The sequence below is a fragment of the Strongylocentrotus purpuratus genome, unplaced genomic scaffold, assembly GCF_000002235.5.
Source record: "Strongylocentrotus purpuratus isolate Spur 01 unplaced genomic scaffold, Spur_5.0 spur5_contig_861, whole genome shotgun sequence".
Taxonomy (NCBI): domain Eukaryota; kingdom Metazoa; phylum Echinodermata; class Echinoidea; order Camarodonta; family Strongylocentrotidae; genus Strongylocentrotus; species Strongylocentrotus purpuratus.
The window spans coordinates 1873036-1893820 of NW_022145570.1; the positions used below are offsets into that span (position 1 = coordinate 1873036).

At 36.8% G+C, this 20785-nt stretch overlaps 1 protein-coding gene across 1 annotated transcript in view; it reads left to right on the forward strand.

The window, feature by feature from the left end:
• The window catches only part of LOC580767 (brain-specific angiogenesis inhibitor 1-associated protein 2), a 44099-nt gene extending 23674 nt beyond the window's left edge, over nucleotides 1–20425 (forward strand). The window contains exons 8-16 of the mRNA XM_030999086.1: nucleotides 2255–2350; nucleotides 4224–4346; nucleotides 9856–10189; nucleotides 10979–11124; nucleotides 11931–12070; nucleotides 13230–13629; nucleotides 14502–14590; nucleotides 15160–15255; nucleotides 19282–20425. Coding sequence (XP_030854946.1) covers nucleotides 2255–2350; nucleotides 4224–4346; nucleotides 9856–10189; nucleotides 10979–11124; nucleotides 11931–12070; nucleotides 13230–13629; nucleotides 14502–14590; nucleotides 15160–15255; nucleotides 19282–19288 — 1431 coding nt within the window. The 3' untranslated portion in view covers nucleotides 19289–20425. The remainder of the gene's footprint in view (nucleotides 1–2254; nucleotides 2351–4223; nucleotides 4347–9855; nucleotides 10190–10978; nucleotides 11125–11930; nucleotides 12071–13229; nucleotides 13630–14501; nucleotides 14591–15159; nucleotides 15256–19281) is intronic.
• Nucleotides 20426–20785: the final 360 nt, after the last annotated feature.

Sequence of the window (20785 nt, forward strand, 5' to 3'; positions counted from 1 at the left end):
TGGTCCCCTTGGAGTCTGGACAGATTCCAGTTTACAATGTTGCCAACAATAGTTTGTTTTAACTGCTATTTTAGAGTACAAAGGCAATAAGAAATATGAGCAATATGGAATTCTAATCCTTCACAATTCACCAGGAAGTTAAAGAGGGCAAAAGTCACTTTCTTGGTAATTGAATCTGCAGAGATGATGGAAGTTTCAAAACATTCTTCCCCTGCAAAGGCTCTGACATACAAATGCAAAGCAAAATAAGGTTCTTATTTCAATATCAGATTTGATATTTATGCCTTGTATCCATAAACAAACACATGGGAGAGGAAACCATTGTATCGACAAGTTTATGTTAAAAGATGTACTGTGTACTTCTGTATGTACATGAACTTCAGGGTATTGTTTAAGATTTGTTTTGCTATCTACTATTTAGACTCCACTTCTGTAGTAGCAGTCTGTAGCTTTCACTTTGAACAATTGAAATTCATGTTTGCTGTGTTCACATTTAATAGCTTATAATAAAATCTGCCAGGTTTAGATATCCTAGACCAAAATGTAAACCTAACCTAACCTAACATGTACTTTCCCTAACCTTATATAACCCTACCACTAACCGCAAACTAACCTTAAATGAACCTAAGCTTTCAATCTTTGTCTTTGAAAAGAAAAAAGTGTGTGCCAAAGATACTGGAGCAATGTCAAATTACCACAAATCAACCGCAATGCATTGAATACTAATAGCCTGACAAAACTATAGCTGAGATCAAAAATTGAAAATATATGAATACCACCAACAAAAAAACAAAAAAATAAGTGCCTCATTGTAGGACAGTTACCAAACTGTTTTTCCATGTAGCTTAAGTCTGCTAACTGTACACATCTGAGGAAGATGTCTGACCCAACAAACTGGCATAGGTTAACAAATTTGGGATGTGTCATAGAACTTACTTCTAATTATTCAAACGGTTATGATGAACCTGTTCAGCACATTTATAGGGCTTTCACAGAAATTACAATTTAATTTTTATCATCCAAAATGTTTTTCCAGTAGGTGGACACTCCAGTAAGGTGTGTAAATTAGTTACCCATTGCTTCAATTTGATCGGCATAAACCTTTTTCACTGGCTTTACCATTTAGCAACTCACTTTGAAAACGTAAATCAACCCGTTGATTCCTTCTCATGTGAACAACCCCTAGGTGTTTTCACACTCTAAACTTGGTTGAAGTGAGTTGTTCTCATTTGCACCATCCTTAAGGTTTCAGTTCCCTAGCTGACACACGTAAACAGGTGACAGTTGGATATCATTTATTTACTCAGGTGAAGTACATGTAGGTTGCTAGGTGTACCTTGTAGAATGAATGTCTCGTCTGGTGCAATGATTGATGAGATAACGTGGTCTACACAGTTACGACCGACCGTTATCTGTAACTGATGTTCGAATGAGGAAGCTTGGCATGGGAAAATACTGTCCGGTGACAACCCTAAGACCCCAGAATTGATGATTATAGATTGTTTACTAGATTACTTATTTTATCTAGAAAACAACTACAGAAATATATGCACTAAAGTTTTGAATTTCAATATCAGCTTTTGCATGTAACTAAGAGCTGATAACTAAACTTGTCATACATGTAAGTTCCTTGTATGAAATTAATTATTTCAATAACTCCAGAGAGAAGCTTTCAGAGTCTCAGGATATATCACTGTTCAATATCTGTTAATTAATCATGATCATTATTCTTTTCTCTTTGCCCTTTCTCTTTCTATCTGCCTGGCTATTTGTACCCCCCTCCCCCACCATCTCTCTCTCTCTCACCTTATTTTTCCTTTCTTCCTTCTGGTATTCTCAAATGTCTGCCTTTTCATTTATGTCACCCCCTCACCCCTTCCCGCTCTCGCACTCTCTCTCTCTCTTACTCTCTTACTCTCTCTTACCCTCTCTTAAATTTCTCTGTCTTGTTCTGTCTCTTGCTATATCTCTCTCTTTCTGTCTCTCTGTCTGTCTGTCTCTTCTGCTTTTTGTCTCTTTCTGTCCATCTTTCTCTTTCTTTTCTATTTTCTCTGTCTCTCTAACCCTTTCTCTCTTTCTCTTCCCTTCTCTTCCTCTATCTTTCTATCTCTGTCTGTCTGTCTCTCCTGATTTTTTGTCTCTCTATATGTCTTTCACTTTTCTTTTTTTCTGTCTTTTCTCTGTCTCTCTGACCCTTTCTCCCTTTCTCTACCTTTCTATATCTGTCTGTCTGTCTGTGTGTGTCTGTCTTCAGGCTCAGAGTGTTCTTCATCATCGCCTTCCCAAGTGGAATGAGTCATGTGACAAACCAGACAAGCTGCCTGAAGAATGTGAAGACATCCTCAGCTTTGTGAGTAACCTTACAAACCTCATTTGTACTTATTTACTCATACATACATATACCCAGGGTGTTCCACAAGATGTTTAAGCATGTAAGAACAAAAGGTTTGAATTCTGTCTGTTGTACAGGTTTGAAAATCTGCTACATGTTTGAATTTTTATTACTGGTTTGAAAATCTGATACAGGTTTGAACTAAGATTGTACAGATTTGAAGATCTGTTACATTTTTGAATTTCTATTGTACAGGTTTGAAAATCGGCTACCGGTTTGAATTTTTATTATAATGGTTTGAACATCTGGTACTGGTTTGAATTCAGATTGTACAGGTGTACAAATTTGCCATCGGTTTGAATATTTATCATACAGGTTAGAAAATCTGCTACCTGTTTGAATTTTTATTGTACAGGTTTAAAAATCTGATACAGGTTTGAATTAAGATTGTACAGGTTATTGCACAGGTTTGAAAATCTGTTACAGTTTTGAATTAAGATTGAACAGGGTCGAAAATCTGCTACTGGTTCAAATTAAGATTGTACAGGTTTGAAAATATGTTAAAGGTTAACAACCTAAATGCACCAAAGTGCATCTGAAGACCTTAGAGCTCTTCAGTAAGCACTGGCCACAAGGGACTTCCTGCTTTGCATGTCAGCTAAGTTCCTTCCACTTTCTAACTTAACATGTTTGAACTTTGTTTGTGGATCACCCTGATGCGCCTTTGAATAGATCAAGTATAAAGTACCCTATACAGGTATCGTCACATTAATAAAATAAATGTTTAAGGAAGTTTTGATACTTCTCATTCTGTAGTCTCGGTTTAGTTTCTGATTCAATTGATTTAGGCGCTTTGCATTTTGATAAAGTCCTCAAATTTTGTTTGGAGACAAAGTAAATGCAAAAGCTCATAATGGTGATTAGTGTAAAGTTGTACCTGTAATGGGCTTACGGCCTTTCATTGATTCTGAGTTTATTATGCTATTAGTGTGTGGATTTAATTAGTAGTAACTGTACATGTATTATGTAGTGTTATTATTTGATTGGTTTCTATGTGGACCGTATATGTTATTGATACAAAATGTTTAGTTTGATGTGGAACAAGAACAAAGATTAACACAGTACAATACTCTGATGTTCCTAGATTCTTTGAAACTTTCAAACTGGCCCTTGTAGTACTAGTACAGAATCATCTAAAAGACTCTTTGTGTATAGAGATGACCCTTCAGGTAGAGGTAAGGAAGTCCAGAAGATATTAGAAAATAACTTTAAAGCCCCTTTAAAGTGTTGGGAGACCCAAAACTTTGATGGCAACAATTCACTTGCACTGTATCATAATGTGAAAGAGGATGTCATTTATGACACATATCTGCAAGGATTTTCAAAACAAACGTATTTGAAGTCGAATATTGTGAAAGAATACAAAATTTAGGTTTTCTGCATACAACACAAAACCCAGATTGTGTATTCTTTTATCAATATTCGACTTCAACATTTTTTAAGGGGAATTTTTGCTAAAGTGTGTCTGAAATGACATTCTCTTTCACATTATGATACCATTTAAAGCCCGTCTGCACAAGTTTTGCCAGGAGGTATGAGACCACCTAGCGAGGTCACTGACAGGTGGCTATCTCATCAACTCAGCTCTCACTTAACATAAGAAAAAGAGGATCATGGGGGACCAACGGGTACCGCTTAGTCATTGTTTTCTATATAAAGGGAGCAAGTAGCTATATATATAGTGCAGTGGGGCTTTAAGTGAAATCTTGCCGTCAAATTTTTGGCGAATTTGGGGCTTCCAATACTTTAGAGGGTCTTTAACCTCAGTATCTACAGCATGATGATGATGAGTCTAGCTTCCTCATTGAGTTTCTCTTGGTCTGTCTTACAGGATTTCTCGGGTCCCCTTGAGACGCCCCTTCAGGTAGAGCTGAGGAACTCTAGAAGACTCTACGAACGCAACGTCCTGCTCACCCAGAATGAAGAGAGAATCAAGAAGTCACCCGTACATGAGGTAGGCTATTAAATTGGCAACACCAATTTATTTGTCAACTATCGGCGTAATAATTTTTGTAGGAATATGTAGCAAAGTGAGTCATGAAATGTAATAACATGAGACATTAAAGAAAGCACTCCAACAACAAGATAAATGTTTTTGTTGGCAATACTATTTTAACTGCAGCATATATGAAAAACACAAAACAACAAAATCAAACTCACATACTCAGTGAATGTACTATTATTTGGAGATTATCATATTAAAGAAGAAAAAAACTTTAAAAGATATCCTGTCTGCACATTTAATTTTGACCATGATTGTTGACAGGTTTTACATACAGCTTAATTGGTTAAATATAAAGGATTACCGGTAGCTTAAAAATATTTCTTGGTTCTTTTAATTTTTAATTTTTTCTTCAAAACTTTGCCGTCATATGCCTACATACATGTAACCTTGTTTTTATTTCCTGTGAAGTTAATTTTTCATGTCCCTGTCCCCGTGGGCTAAACCAATGTTTGTTTTATCTATGGCTACCATATACCAAGAATAGAATTAAGAGACTTTAGCCTTGAGTAGATCACATATAAACAGGTGTGTTGCCATGGGATACTAGTTCAGCTTTGAAACAGTAACATACATTAAAGGGTCAGTTCTGTGCGATGTGCGCGTGCTCTCTCTCTCTCTCTCTCTCCCCCCTCTCCTCCCCCCCTCCCCCTCACTCTCTCTCTCTCTCTTACACACTCTGCAGGAAATTTCTTTTATAGTATGTCATCTAACAATGAAACAATCTCTTGATTTGAATGTTGAAGAATCGTTTTGATACTGAAAGAACCAATAGTCATTGGTCATATCAAGATATTTTTCATTTTTGGATGAAATTAAATGGAAAGAAGTCAAATGTCATATAGACTCAATGCATCGATAGGCCTAAAGATATTAATAACTGTTGAGAATGCATATTGAAAAATGAGCCCAAAAGGAGACAAGATTGAATAATAACATTCATGTGGAATTCCTTTGCAAGCACTGTTGTTATGGCACAATGTATGGTTTTATGAGAATTCAATTATCATTTTTAATGAAAACAAACATTGATTTTGCTTTTACTATTAAAAATATTGATTGTTTTCCTTCAGTGCTTTTACATGTAACGTCATTCAAATCCAACAAATAAACAACGTATTTCTACATGTACTTTCAAAGCCATGTTAACCGATACCCTTGACAACTGAGCCCAAAATGGTTAGTTTCACATCCATTGGAAACGCAAGAATGATTTAGCTAGTTCTTCTTTTAAAAAACTGTCAACACTTAACCATTCTCTGATTGTGTCATTCTCCTCCTGAAACTTGTTTAGGACAGCTAGTACATGGCTACACTCAAGAAATGCCTATTAGACCAAAAATGACATTTACGCTAACTGACAGTGATTATGTGGTTTGCGTTGCGCTGAGTCACTAATGAAAGGCAAGTTAAGGCAAGGTCCTATACTCCGACAACCGGCTCGTCAACCCTATTGACTTGTGATACTGATTGCTCTTAAAGATGAAGTTGAGTTCTGGTCATGCGATTGTATTGTGAAAGAAACGGTGTGGAATCGACCAGAAAAGGTTGATCATCTAGCATATAAGAATTTGTGTGTATTGCAAGGTTCTGGAATCATCAAAATGATAAGAAATTTGGCCAAGTCTTGGTAAAGTTACAAACACTGTACACAGAAAGATGTATATGGGACTACACGAACACGTGGCGTAAAAATCCTACCCTGGATTTTTACGATGTTACATGACATATTTAGAATATGAAGGCTTTTGAAGAGCGATGCTTTTCAGGGAACATGTCTTATCTGATGTTTTTCCACACTTGCATAATAAGAATGATAATGCTCACAAATTATTTTTCACCTCTTCCCAGAACTTAACCTTCTCTTTAAATATACACCCCTTCCTTCTCTTCATTTTGCTTGCTTGAAATAATCTTGATTCATCATGAGTGACTGTGTAAGTGGAATAGACAAACATTGGTTGAGATAAGCGCACCCTAGTAACATGCACCTCCCTGCTTTAAGGTCATACAATTAAGCCATGTTTGAAATATCACAGATCCTGATCTTGAAACTTCAAGAAAGTACTTTATGAGATAATTGATCCCAGAAAGACACTGCATTGCTTGAAGAAAAAAAAATGACTAAATTCAAATCTTTGACAAACTCATTAACCTGTCTGTTGACCCTTGATGACTCTGATACTCTCAAATCATTCAACAAACCAATGGCTTGTCTCCTGATGACCAAGAGCTGTTTGTTGATACAGCAGTTAAATTACAATGTTTCTCTTTAAGTAAATTTTCCAGGAGTTGGTTTTAAGGTCTTTTGTGCCATCTCACCAGAATTCAGATCATTTGATGAACCTCATGACCTGTCTGATGACCCTGAGAGGTTCATGGAGGGATGTTACAAACCTTTCTTTAGAGCTCAGTTTTTCCTGACTACCTGCAGGACTAATTTTCCTGAAGTTACTTTTGAGAACTTTCCCTTGGCTTTAGTCCCATTTGAATTAGAATCACCTGACAAACCCAATGACCTGTCTGATGACCTCAGTCTTTGACGGGGCAGGGGTGTTAAGAAGGTTTCCCCCTCTAATTAATTAGGAGATCCTTATTAAGCCCATGACCGTAGGGCAGGTGTTTCTCATAAGCAGGCTTGAATCAATGGCCTGCATCCTCCTTGTTGAGAGAGAAAGGGAGGGAGAGAGGGGGAGAGAGAGAGAGGGGGGGGGGGGGGGGGGGGAGGGGGATAAGAGAAAAGAGGGAGGGACAGAGAGAGAGAGATAGACAAAGAGAGAGGGACAGAGAGAGATAGACAAAGAGAGAGATAGAGAAAGAGAGAGAGAGGGGGGGGGGGGAGGGATGGAGGGAAGGAGGGAGTGAGGGAGGTATGGGCTGAGAGAAAGAGGGATAGAGAAGAGAGGGGGGTAGAGAAGGGACGAGAAAGAGAAAGAGAGAGAGAGAGAGAGAGGGAGGGAGGTACATGTACATGTAGGGGATGAGAAAAAGAGTGATAGAGAGGGTTAGAAAAGTGGGAGCGAGAAGGTGTGAGAGAGAGAGAGAGAGAGAGAGAGAGGGTGAGAGAAGAGAGGAAGGAAAGGTAGATATTTGAGGCAGGATGAAGGGAATCAAGGCAGCCACAGCAAGTTAGTCTGGCTTTCAGGCTGACTAAACAGTCCCTCACCCCTGAGTGATTGTGTACATGTAGGACAAGAAACTTTCACATGTCATGAAGTTTTTACATTTCTTCAGATTCCCCAAAGTGTCATTCTGTGAAATAATTGAATCACAATTAACACAACGTAACATTTTTACATTTAGCGAAAGTATCTTGTTTGATACACAGTACCCTTTTTAATCGACTGCTATGAAGGGTTTAGTCTGGATTTCAAATATGAAATGAAAGCTGTTTCTCTGAATGGTGGGCTTAATGAGAGAACAAAACAACATCCATGATGACCTTTAGGGGAGGTGTCATTGTTAAGGGGTGTTCACACTTGACTTTCGATGAAGAGGTTGAGTTTTCAAATCCCAGCCTGCAGGCCATGGCAATAGCGTCAATTGAAAATGTAGTCGTTCATCCACAATTGCTACTCTCAACCTAATATTCATTTGGTACGTACATTGCTGGCCACTTGGCTATGATCTGAGTAACATTGTTGGGAGTTTCTGGACCATTACCTTGTGACGGACATGGCATGTGAAATAAATTGTTACCCTTTCGTTTTCAAAATTTCCTTAAACAGTCGGACCAGGGCCCCAGCTTCTAAAGAGTTGCGATTGATTTAAATCAATCGCAACTCTTTATAATACAGGGCCAAGCTGGGTAACTCTGCATTAACATAAATTAGCATCATTTATCATGCAAATTGACCTGCTAACATCACATTAATCAGGAAAAGAATGTATTTTGCTTTCAAGGGAACGTTGGTCTAATTACTTTCATTTCTCGACGTTGTTTCAAGATGTCCAATTATTCAATTGAAATGAGGTTAATTTGTGATGATAATTGGTATTGATTTGTGACATGCACCTGTAATTAAGAGGATGTTAATTAATGGAATCTAGATACTATTGTACCTGTGAGTAATTGGTTGCAGTCTTTGCTACAGTACTGTAACTTTCGATCCTGCATGTACATTTATTACCTGCTGTGTCATGCTATATTTATATTAATTAAAGAAGTTTGTCTACAAATGTAAGTTATTAAAAAAAAACACTTATCAATCAATCAATCAATGATACAATCTGCCAGTCAGTCGTCCAATCGATCCACTGATTGGTGTGAATTCCAAGGTATGGTCATGATGTACCCAAGAAAAGGCTTCAAGCATGTTAGGGGAGATTTATAATAGAGAACATTTATAATGTGCCATGTCTGTCAAAAATTGACACTCCTAACCGTAATGCAGTTATATTTTGTGGGCATACGTCTATCAAGTAATTCAAGAAAGAAAGCAAAATGTACATAAGTTTGAGTTTAACATACTTCAAGGCATAATATTGCAAAAATAGAATTACAACATCATATTTAACATAAAAGCAAGGTTACATACGCTTAATATACAGGTATGAATTGAAACATATAGGAGAAACTGTTGTTAATATCCAAAACAAGGTACGTGTATACAGTATTACAGTAACAAAAGTTATATTTAAGGGTAGTACAGAGTATTAGACATACTGGTAATAAAAACAAGCTAAGATGTTGGGAACAGAAGCGGTTTTAATGTGCGAATGTAATTACATGTACATGACAACACAACCTGTCTCATTAAAAATTAATTCTGACTATTAATAATAATAATATAATAGTCGGTTCTTGTATAGGGCTCATGTCTGTCAGACTTGACACTCCTGGTGCTCCCTATTGAGGCAGTCTTGAAAGGTTGTCTATGCTTTTACTTGAGAATCGGGGATTGAAATCTGGATGAGTCAATTACATGTATAGTGATCAGATGTTATCTCCAGTGGCATCTCTTAATTGGCCGGGGTGTAGTAAACGAACATGGGGAATGAAGACATTCCTAGAATCTTTGGAGCTCACTCTCTACAGATGCACTGCTCATCTACCGTACTCTCATACTCTCATGGAGAGAGTCAAAAAATATCTTGGTTAAAGACCCTATAGCTATTTTAATCTGTGTTTTACTGTTACCGGTATATCATTTCAATGATCCTTACTCTTATCTTTATATAATGAAGATACATGTATCAATGTTAATTATTTGAGTTGTATAGCAATATTTTCTGGAGATTCAAAGTGCTAGATTCATTTATCACCCTGGCTTTGATTAACTTCAAAGATGAGATGCTCAAGCAGTCTCAAATATGCAGAATTTCCTCCTACTGGGTATCCATTATGAAAAAAGCATGAATAGGTACAAAAAACACAAACTGGTAATACATTAAAACTAACTGATATAAAACAGTGTTTAGAGAAAGAATTCATTAACGTTTTGCTTTATTTTTCCAACAGCCTCACTCCCCCAAAACTGGTAACAATCCCGACCGGCCCCTTTCTGTGGATGTTGAGCCCCAGCAGCCGCCCCCTCCCAGCAGCACGGGGATGACCTCCAGCTACAGCGCTACCCTCCCCAACATCAAGAAACTAGGGAGTGGTTCGTCGCACCCCTCCGTCCACCAGCTACCCCCCTTCCAGAGCAACCAGCAACAGATGGTCCCCCCGATGACCCAGGCCGCCACAACACCGTCATCGCCACCACCGCAATCACCCCAGCCACAGACTAATGTGCCTTCGGGTTTAGCAGGGAGGCATTCCAAGTCTCTTAAGTCGCCTCATCATCTCAATGGTAACAGTAGTATGAAATTAGAATTTGATCGTTCTATTCATGCAATTGTTCATCCTGAAAAATCTAATTACGAATGTGATTACTAGAAAAAGAAGTGGGGTCCTTGGATGTGTACTGAAGAGATTAAATAATCAAAATCATAGTTTTCATGATAAAATAGTCGGTTTAATATTGAAGGCTTGTTTTTATAATGGTTTTTCTTCTTCGTCAGAAATGAGTACTAATTTATGATTTCACATCAAATGGAAAGTGAAAATGAAATTGATTTGATTAATGATTTCATCAACTTAAGTTTGTTGTGCCACCAACTTCTGAAACATTTCTAGAATACCAGTTCAAGAGACAAGTTATCCATCATTTCATTTGTCATCATCATTGCTTGATAACCTTTCATGTAATTCCACAATTCTTGAATCTAATCCCAATTTTCAAACGAAAAGTGAAACATTAGTTTTGTTCAAAGTGTTTGATGCAACATCAATTAATGCAGATTTGGAACTACATACCTTTTAATCATTAATGTCAGATTTTTACGTGCTTTCCAGATTGCCTCCTGTTCAATTCAATCCAAATTCAATTTAAAAAATGATTTATTAGACTACCTGTCTTGCAGCAATATGCTGAATTGTTCACATATCTAAAAGATAAGAACAACATTGAAGATGCAATTTACATAGGAATATGTACAAGTTATAAAAAATGTTGTCATAATTTTTTTTTGCTAGGTACATATAAAATTGTGAATACACAGTCTGATCATTTCCGTCTTTGTCATAAATTTCTTTGCAGCCATATCTCAGACGATGCCTCGTCAAACATTCATGCGTCGGGTATCGGAGGCAGGTGACATGATGGAGAATGAGCAGAAGATGCCTCGCGTTCAGGCCGTCTACACCCACGCTGCGACGGGAGAAACCCAACTTCCTTTCAATGAGGTATGACATCAATAAGGCAGGGAAAAGAAGCATCTTGAAACCAAAAAGCATTTTAAGTTTTGGTGGTATTAGTAATGTTTATTCACTTATATCCTCTGTTCAAAGCCTAAAAGGCATTGTTTCAAAACTCAGTGTTTAAGTTTAAGTACAAGAGTTTATGTCTTTCTGACTCCAAACAGAAGATAAATGCTTGACTGATTTTGTATTACGAAGTCTAATCAAGGCCATATAATTATTGTACCAGGTCTGTGATCTAAAGATATGGTTTGACCTCTGTGCCATGACAAATTATGATTTTCCACAATTATGCATCTCTTAATGTTCCATTACATTTTGTTCAGTAGCTTTATGTAAGATGGTATGTACATGTATTCACTTGGTAAATCGTAAAACTTTACTAAAAAATCGGAAGAAAATATGCCTTGAAGCAACTTTGATGCTGAAGCGAGATGTCACAATGGGAAAAACGTCTGCCTTTCGAGTGAAGTCTTGTTGGCTGGGATTCTGCTTGAGCAAATGACTAAAGTCTGCCACATCAAAGATGCAGGCTAGGAAAACAATGGGATAATTTAGTCTTTCATATGGAATGTTGACATTTCTATGTGTAGGATATCCATCCCATATGGTTTTCTTATGAAGAGTAAGATGAAAACATGTGGAAACCTGCACACATCATTATCATCGCCACTGTCATCCTCTTCCTCCTCATCCTCCTCCGTCTTATCTTCATCATTGTCATCACCATCATTCTTCTCTTCTTCCTCATGATCATCACCACCTAATCAGTCTCATTACCTTTCTTCCAGGGAGACATCATTGGCTTGGTCGGTCCTAAGAACAACGGCTGGTTCTATGGACACAACTACAGGAGTAGGAGGAATGGATGGTTTCCTATTACCTACACACAACCCTTGCCTGAAATCTCACCCAAGACTAATGGAACAAGGTGAGTTTGTATGCTTCACTCTGGCTCCAGTGAGCCTAACTTGAAGCCTGTCTGCACTAGTTTGGCCAGGAGAGATTAGACCACCCAGTGTGGTCACTGACAGGTGGTTATCTCATCAACTCAGCTCTCAATTAACATAAGGGGAAAAAGGGGATCATGGGGGACCAACAGGCACAGCTTATGCATCGGTTTCCATATAGAGGGAGCAAGTAGCTACAAGTAGTGCAGTGGGGCTTTAAGAGTAATTGGTTGAGACATGTTTAAGGGACAGGGTCGTCAGTTTCCAGATGCAAGGAGGCCACAATTGGCTGACACCAGACTGGGTGGAAATACCATTCATGGGAGTACAAGTCTGCAAGCAGCAAACCCGTCGTCCTATCCAGAAATACTCATTAGTCTCTTGGAGAGTCTTCGGATGAGGAAATGAAAGATAGTGACTTTACCAAAATGGGGAATGGGTGGAAAAAACAATGCATTACTTAAGCCTCTTGGTCATAAAACTAAACGCTAGTCCTGGTTAATGACAACACCTGTTATTAGATAAACACCCAAATGGTGTCTAGTTTCCCATGAGAGCACACTACTGCTCTTTAAACAGTTGTTTGCTCTTTGTTAGATTACATTTACAAACAGTTTATGCAGGTAACATTTGAATGGCATTTCCTGCTATTTAGAAAGAAATGTACATTTTCTTGTAACACATTTGCAGACTTCCAAATCTACTCCTTAGTTTCAGTTCATTTGAAAGTGAGAGCCATTTTAATTTGTAACTTCAAGACTTCGCAACTGTAAGTTCCTTGAAACTTAATCGGTGCTCACAGTGCGTATCAAAATTATCAAGCTGCACATATCCATTGTAACATGAATTACAGGTACAAGTATTTCTCAGAAATATACAGGATGTGTGGATTGCGCAACACAATTAGTTGACTGTTGTAAAATGTTCCCGACATGAATTTAGTATGAAGTGCTGTCTAATACATGTATGTTTATGAGATCATGCTATAGCATGAAAGTGTCCATTTTAAAAGGCAATTGTATACTTCAAAGGTTTCTAAAATATGTAATTTTGCTTCAAAAGGAAAATGGAAGTTACTATTTTATTGCCAGTTTGTGTTAAGTTACACATCAAAGTATTATTTATATTCCTTCTTGGCAGTAACATATTGAGCACCAAGGGTGTAGCAGCCAGTATGGACAACCTCCAATCCGTGGGCAATGACTACCCTACCCCTGACTACTCCGGCCCCGGCAGCCCTGTCTCCCCCATGGCCCCCGCTGCATCAACCCTCTCCCTCCCCCAGGTTGGCATCGCCGTACCGACCAACCTCTCGACCGTGTCGCCCTACACCAACCCCTCCTCATCCTCCTCCAACAACAATGGAATGGGAAACGGTGGGGTGAAACCCTCGGGGTTGCTGATGACCGCACCCGTGGGAGTGGTCGAGGGAGAGGAGAGGAACACCTTTCAGAATCAGCAGAAACAGCAGACCGGAAACTCGACCTTTAATACCGCTGTGCCAAACGCTCTTGCTCAAAAGCAGTCTGCTTCCATCCAGGTACAGAAACTTTTGAAAGTGATTTATACGAGTATAAGACTTGAGACCTTGGGTGAGGGAACATTTCTAGTCTGAATATTGTATGATGTCTTTAAAGGTAGCAATAAATGCCCATTTTTATTGTTATTTAAAGCCCATCTGCACTAGTTTGGCCAGGAGGGATTAGACCTCACTGACAGGTGGTTATCTCATCAATTCAGCTCTCAATTAACATAAGAAAAAGGGGATCATGGGGGGACCAATAGTCACAGATTAGGCAATGTTTGCTATATAGAGGGCACAAGTAGCTACAATGCCCCCTTTTAAATCTAAAGATCTTTCTATTTAATGAAATATTCAATGCAATTTTTTGAAAATTCTTTCCTTCATAAAATTGCCTAAAATGTATGCAGTTCTAGTGTGAATTACCATACTTATTCTTCACAATTAGGTGTGGATTAGATTGGACTTTATTCTACCAAAAGATCGACGTATTATATTAGTCTTGACGTGATCTACCCAAGCAGTAAAGTAAAGCGTAATGTACTTGTATATATACTGTAGATGGCGAGTCTTCTACTTTCTACACATGGAGCATCTGTTTCACATGCTATTCAACAGACCAAGGATTTTCCGTTATAACCTAGCTCGCTTCTCTGAAAAATGAGGGGTGTGTTCTGCGGCCAGGACAACTTTCCAAATGACAATAATAAAATAGTAATAATAATAATAATATTGGGTTTTTGTATAGCTCTCATATTTATCAGGCTTGACTCTCCTAACTATCAGCAATTGGATGTGTAATGTTTATTGTTATAATGAAATTATAAGTCGTCAAAGATTACGAGTGCTTACATTTGTTTTATTTTATTTATTTAATTTGTTGGTGATAGCCTGATGTCCAGCTTTCTCAAATTCAACTCTCTGTGCCTGATGAAAACACCAATGTGCCCTCACAAAACAACGGAGATCAGGGAGATGGGTAATTATTATTATTAAACAGCAATAAACCAGATAGTTTTGTAATCGTAGGCTTTTAACTACCCTAGATAATATTAAACTTTGTTTTTCTTTTTTTAAAGATCAGAACTACATGGTTTCACTTTTTAAGTGGATCAATCTCCTATAAAATATGACTTGTGTACAGCTAACATGTATACATTCAATCTCAAATAACTCTATCAGGCATTCTATGGGCTAATAGGTAAGGAGTATGAAGAAAACAAAAAAATCACATAAAATTGTTTAAAAACTGTGCAGGCCATATTTAATGCAAGCATGTACGGGAGCATGGTCTTGTCTACTCACAAGATTCTTTTATGTTAGTTGAGAGTGTGTTTAAATTTCCAATATCTCTTTATTGAAGTATCGTTTTAAGCTCATACATGTACACAATTATGCTTTTGAATATAGTGTAGCAGCATTGAACTACTATCATACAGAGCACACAGTATGTTTAGTGATCACACAGTATGTTTAGTGATTTGAACACTTTAAGATGAGGATTCATTTCTTTTAAAAGTGGTATTTCTCTTCTCTTTCCTTCTCCAGCAACCCTTTCGGATCGATCCAGCTTCGTAAGACGGTGACGAATGATCGTTCAGCTCCTATCATCCCTAGAGACTATCAGATGGGTGAATTTGCACGGTAGGTGGACAGTTAGACATTCTTTCTGAAGGAGGGAGGGAGGCTCAGGCATATGTGCCCAAATTCACAAAGGAGGTTTAACCGCATCCATGGTTCGAACCCTCATTTACTTAACCCATGGTTTAAAAATTAGCACAAAACAAGCGTACCTTGCCTTGCCTCTAATACTGAACCTTTGACTGTGACGCGCTTATTTTGCGCTAATTTTAGACCATGGGTTATGTAAATGAAGATTTAAACCATGGATTAAATGTAAACCTCCTTTGTGAACTCGGACCATAATCTCTTCAGAGCCAGAAGAACGTTAACTCTGTGTAAAAGTAATTCCCCTTCTTGGTCCAAACAGATGATGGGCTCTGTTTATTATTGCTCTGGGCTCACTTTCACCAAAGATATAGGGTTAGGGTTAGAGTTAGGGTTGGAATTGGGACATGTATTAGGTTCTGGTTTAGGATTAGGATCGGGGTAGTTGTTGGTCCAGGGTTGAAGTTGGGAATTTTGTTAGCATAGGATATTGACACCAGAGCGATTGTCGCCAAAGCATGTGTCTGTCTGTACAACTGAAGGAAGTGCATTCTGGGAGACTTGAGATCCCTTCGTATCAAGAGCTGTCTTTGATCCCATTTGATTACAAATTTCCCCCATCATTGGAATTTCATTAGCTTAGCAAGATATAATCACAGCAAAGGTTCCACCAAAACATAGCAGGCACAATCATTGGTGATGTGTCGGTGCATGTGAGAGTGTCATCCGACTACATATTTTCTGAATGGAATTGTAATGTGTTGATTTTGGGTGCTGCAAGTTATGCTTCATACAAAAAGGAGAGGCAAAGTTCACCTCATAGTCTAAGCTTGCTGCAGTTTTCCTTCTTTGAAATTGCCAAGTTTTTGTTTTCAGTATTAAAAGATCTACGCACTTCCAGTATGTCATGCCTGAACAAAATTACAGCAAAAGTGCAAAGAAAAATCTTGCCAATGTGGAAATGGTGATTCCTTATTCTCTGTCGAGTATCCTGTCCGTGTATTCTTAAAAAACAAACCATCAAGTGGCTTATATTGAAAACATTCCAAATAAATCTTAAATGGAGTAACATTTGTGATGTAGTGATAATCTGAGATGGATGGCCCTATGTGTATGTTTGTGATATGGTGTAATATCGAAGCCCTAAAAAAATGTGCTTCAAAATGATCATCGAGTGCCTCAAAAAAGTAAAAATCTTTGAGTGACCAGTTTTACCATAGTTGTTTTCCCCAATAAACTATAGTTTTATGAAAACCCTTGTATAAACTGTATTTTTATGAAAACCGTTTGGAAAACGCAAAATTTGATTTCGATTTCCAATCATAAATATCTTGATAATCAGACAGGCAATCGGCTTGTAAAAGACATGGGGTTCCTGACTGACCTAAAGGTTTATAATTATCATTGCAGCATGAGCTAAATCCAGGATTTTGTTTCAGAATCTGAGACAAAGTTACCCAATCCCTTTAAATAGCTTACTCATGTAGGGGCTAATTGATTGATTCACACATGTATGTACAGACATAATGTACACTGTACATAGGTCTGCACCATATTTTCTTTCTCTATACTGGTGTGATCACCCTCAGAATGTGAGGAAACCCCTGTTGGATCTCGTCCAGGATTCAGATCCTATTTTTCTGAACCAGCTTCCCTCTTTGTCCAAGTTGCCCTTTGGTCTATTTCCTTTTGTTGGATATTGACCAGGCCAGGATGAATGACTTTGATACACATACTTTTTATGGATTTTTATCAAACCAAAGGGGAAGCAGTCTGCATTGTGAACTTAAGTTGTTGATAAAATGGAGTATGTTATCGTTTGCTGAGAGGCAGAGGGATGTCAGATCATATACAGTCTGTGTTTGGACAGACTTCATTTTGGATTGACCATGTCAAAATTATTACATTCAAAACATTTATGTCATCCTAGGAAATTGTTAGTTAAGCAGATGAATGATAGATTTACATTATTTCTGGTTAATTATATACATAAACAATGTGATACAAACATTCAGTATTGGAGTTGGATGTGAGGAAAGGTCTCCCCATGACTTTTTATGTAAGGAATTTTCTTTTAAAATCAATATTGATCAGGATAGGATGATTGATATGAGTTCTCATCTATTTTTGTATATATTTTTTTTACATATATAGGTACCGTTTTTTCATTCTCAAATGAAATTGAAAGCATTCAACCATTGCATACCACCTTAAACAGTGGAAAATAAACTTAAAAGCCATGTACAGTGCTTTGTAAGGCCCCTTTCTCTCCCCCCCCCCCCCAATTTCTTCAACTCCTTCTTCAAGGATGGCTTTGTGCAACACAATGGCTTTGCAAAGTGATATACATGTATGTTGCAAAAGGAATCCAGAGAATAACGGTTGCATAGCTGAAATAAAGTCAGGGAATTTTGATTCAAGCTACGCAATCATTATTTCACTCATTTCCTTTTGCATTGTATATATTTCCACAAGAGTTGCCAAAGCTGTTGTATATTTTATTTCCTTACACTTACACGTATGTAATATATAGTGTGATTTTGGAATAATTTTGGAATAATAAGTAGGAGTACATGTCCATAAATAGGTATAGTAATTTGCAAAAGGCTTCATGATGGCTTTGAAAGCTCACTGGCAAATCATTGAGAATTTGTGTATATTACTCCTTTTTGTAAAATACATTTATGTTTATATTCTACATTCATTTGACTCATGCATGCATGCACATAAAGCCTGGACACAAAACCAGCAGATGACATTGCAAAATGCGATGATGGCCCCCAACATGACCCGGCTACAACGGAAATTGATACAAATCGACAGAGAACTTGTAAACTTGGAGATGGGGATAGATCTCCCTCATTCTATTCATAATAATCAGGTCTGCTGTGCTGTAACCCCTTGATCCATAACCAGTGTTACATTGTTAAACCATATAGTGGACAATCTTGTTTTATGTTTTTCTTTGTCAGTGTGGTTCATCTTCTGAATTACATTGTTTGCAATCCGTGTTACTGCAGTGATGCTTATATTATGCAAAAAATATGATTTCAACATTTCTATACAATTTGTGTTACAATATTGTATTATAGTGTTGTGAATTTGTATTTTGTATAACATTTCGTTTCAATCAAAGTATGTCAATATTGAATTTCCTTGGCAGCCCCATCCCTTGAAAATGGTGTCATTATACATGTCCAACTCAACTTCATACCCTGTCTAAATGTTCAAGTACTTGTACATGTATGATGTTATATTCCAATATGCAGTCAATATCCTCATTGACTGGTTCTTTTTGTTTATATTTAGTTTTATCACTAACATTGGCTGATAATCTTGTACTCTGGCTAGTTTTTTTTGGATATATTTATATATTAATAGTAGATGAGCGATGTACATAAATTGTGTAGGCTTGACATTCCCATGTTCATTGATATAACACTAATATATATTTTTTATTCCCCTGCTAAAGCATATTAAAGTTTTGCTATGAGTGTGCACAGTCATGTCAATTTTATTGTTGCATCTGAAGAAAAAAAACCACACCTTCTAATGGCTGTGAGCAACCCTGTGTAATTATTGGAAATGCATATATATATATATATATTTATACTAAAAGATCATGAATTATTCTAATAAAGAAGTACATCAAGTTTGTTTGCTTTATTTGTGGAAAAAGCCAGGATACTGCTTAAAGTAATATAAATGTCTGAAGTACATAATGCACAACAATCCATTATTTCCTGGTCCTGCCTTACCTAGGTCTATTTGTTGGTCATATGCTATAAAGATTGTCAGTTCATATTTTAACAGGAATTTGACTTGGTGACATTTTCTCCGTAACAGCAATCCTAATGTTTGATATACTGTAGTCTTGCCATAAGTACATGACATATACATGATTAATATTTATAAAAAAGATGTTATTAAATTACTTCTTTACCCCACTTTATCATTAATTCAATTTTCTCCTTATTTGATATTCCCCTCTCTATTTTGCAGGCACTAATCTATTCTCCAAGCATACTGAAACAAGATATACCATTCAACTCGACTGAGAAGAAACGTTGTCAAACTCTGCAATATTATTTAACTCATGCGAGGAAAAACGTATATATACCATGCACTGAATATTATGGTAATATTACATCACAACATTCCCAAACACATCGTTGCCATGTCAGGCAACACACATGGATTTTCAAGGAATCAGGATCGCCTAGTGAAATTTGCGAGCATTTCTGTGATGTCATACTTTGTAATATTCAGAACAAATTTCTGTAGGTGATGCAGCTGGAACTACATGTAATTGTCCTAAAGTAAGATTTCTTGAAAGTCTTCGCGACAATGTCAGACTTGCTGTAAAGTCTTAGGTGGAAGTCAGTTGCTTTCATCCAACTCTACATATGCCAGTTACGTCATTTTTCGGAATGAAGATAGTATTTGCTTAAATTACAGGAGGGCATTAACTGATAAGGCTTTACATATGGTATACATGTATGTAATGCCCATCTGGCAGACAAACTGTAGTAAGAGTAATTACTAAAATATTGTGTCATTATTTGCAAGATAAATCTTGTTGTTATTTGGATTAAAAGGTGTACATTGTACATGCATTCACATGTATCTGTGTTTATGGATGTTATTAAAATTTGACAAATGGTCTTAAAATTTGATCTGAGACCAAAGTGGCCATTTTTTAGCCAAAATTTGTGCTATAAATGAGACAAAAGGTCTTTTGTATTATGCAACTCAACAAATTAATGTATGTGCCTACATATTGCCTTTCGTGTAAATTGCAATATTTTATGAACAAAATCAAATATAGTATCCTTTCTAGTCACATAAAGTGAGTACATACTTGTATTTAGAAGAATAAAACGGCTTTTATGTAAAATGATGCTGGTATTGGAATATATATTTGTATATGCATTTTGTTTTTCATATTGCATGTGTAAATAGACTAAACTGCAACTTGCAATATAATCATGTCGTTCAGATGTTGTATGCATTTGGCCGTCTTGTAAATAAGAAAGTTTTTAAGAATGCTCTTATGGTCAATATATTTGCCCATTTTTTTGTATATGTCTGAAGTAAAGCTTAAGAGAACTATGTCAAATCATGTCATATAATTATTGATTTTTTTTTAAATATTGCTTATTTATAATTTTTATGTTACCTTTATAAAATATCAGTTATCTCAAAATGCTACAACGTTTATATTATGATGTTAAAAGAGGCCTGTTTATAATAATTACACTGTTACAAATCACTGTACAGCTTGTGACAAATATTAAGAATACATCTAATTATTTTTGTATGCATGTATGATTTTTATAATGCCAAACAGTAAATTAGTAGCTATGCCAAGATGTCATCTATTTTAAGGTTTGGCAGTTAGTCATATCAAAGTTAGTTTTAAAACATCAATGTCACTTTATTACATCATGTGTAGCGTAGTCATAGACCTTAAACTATATGTAGCGATTTTCTTTAAGTTTGGAAT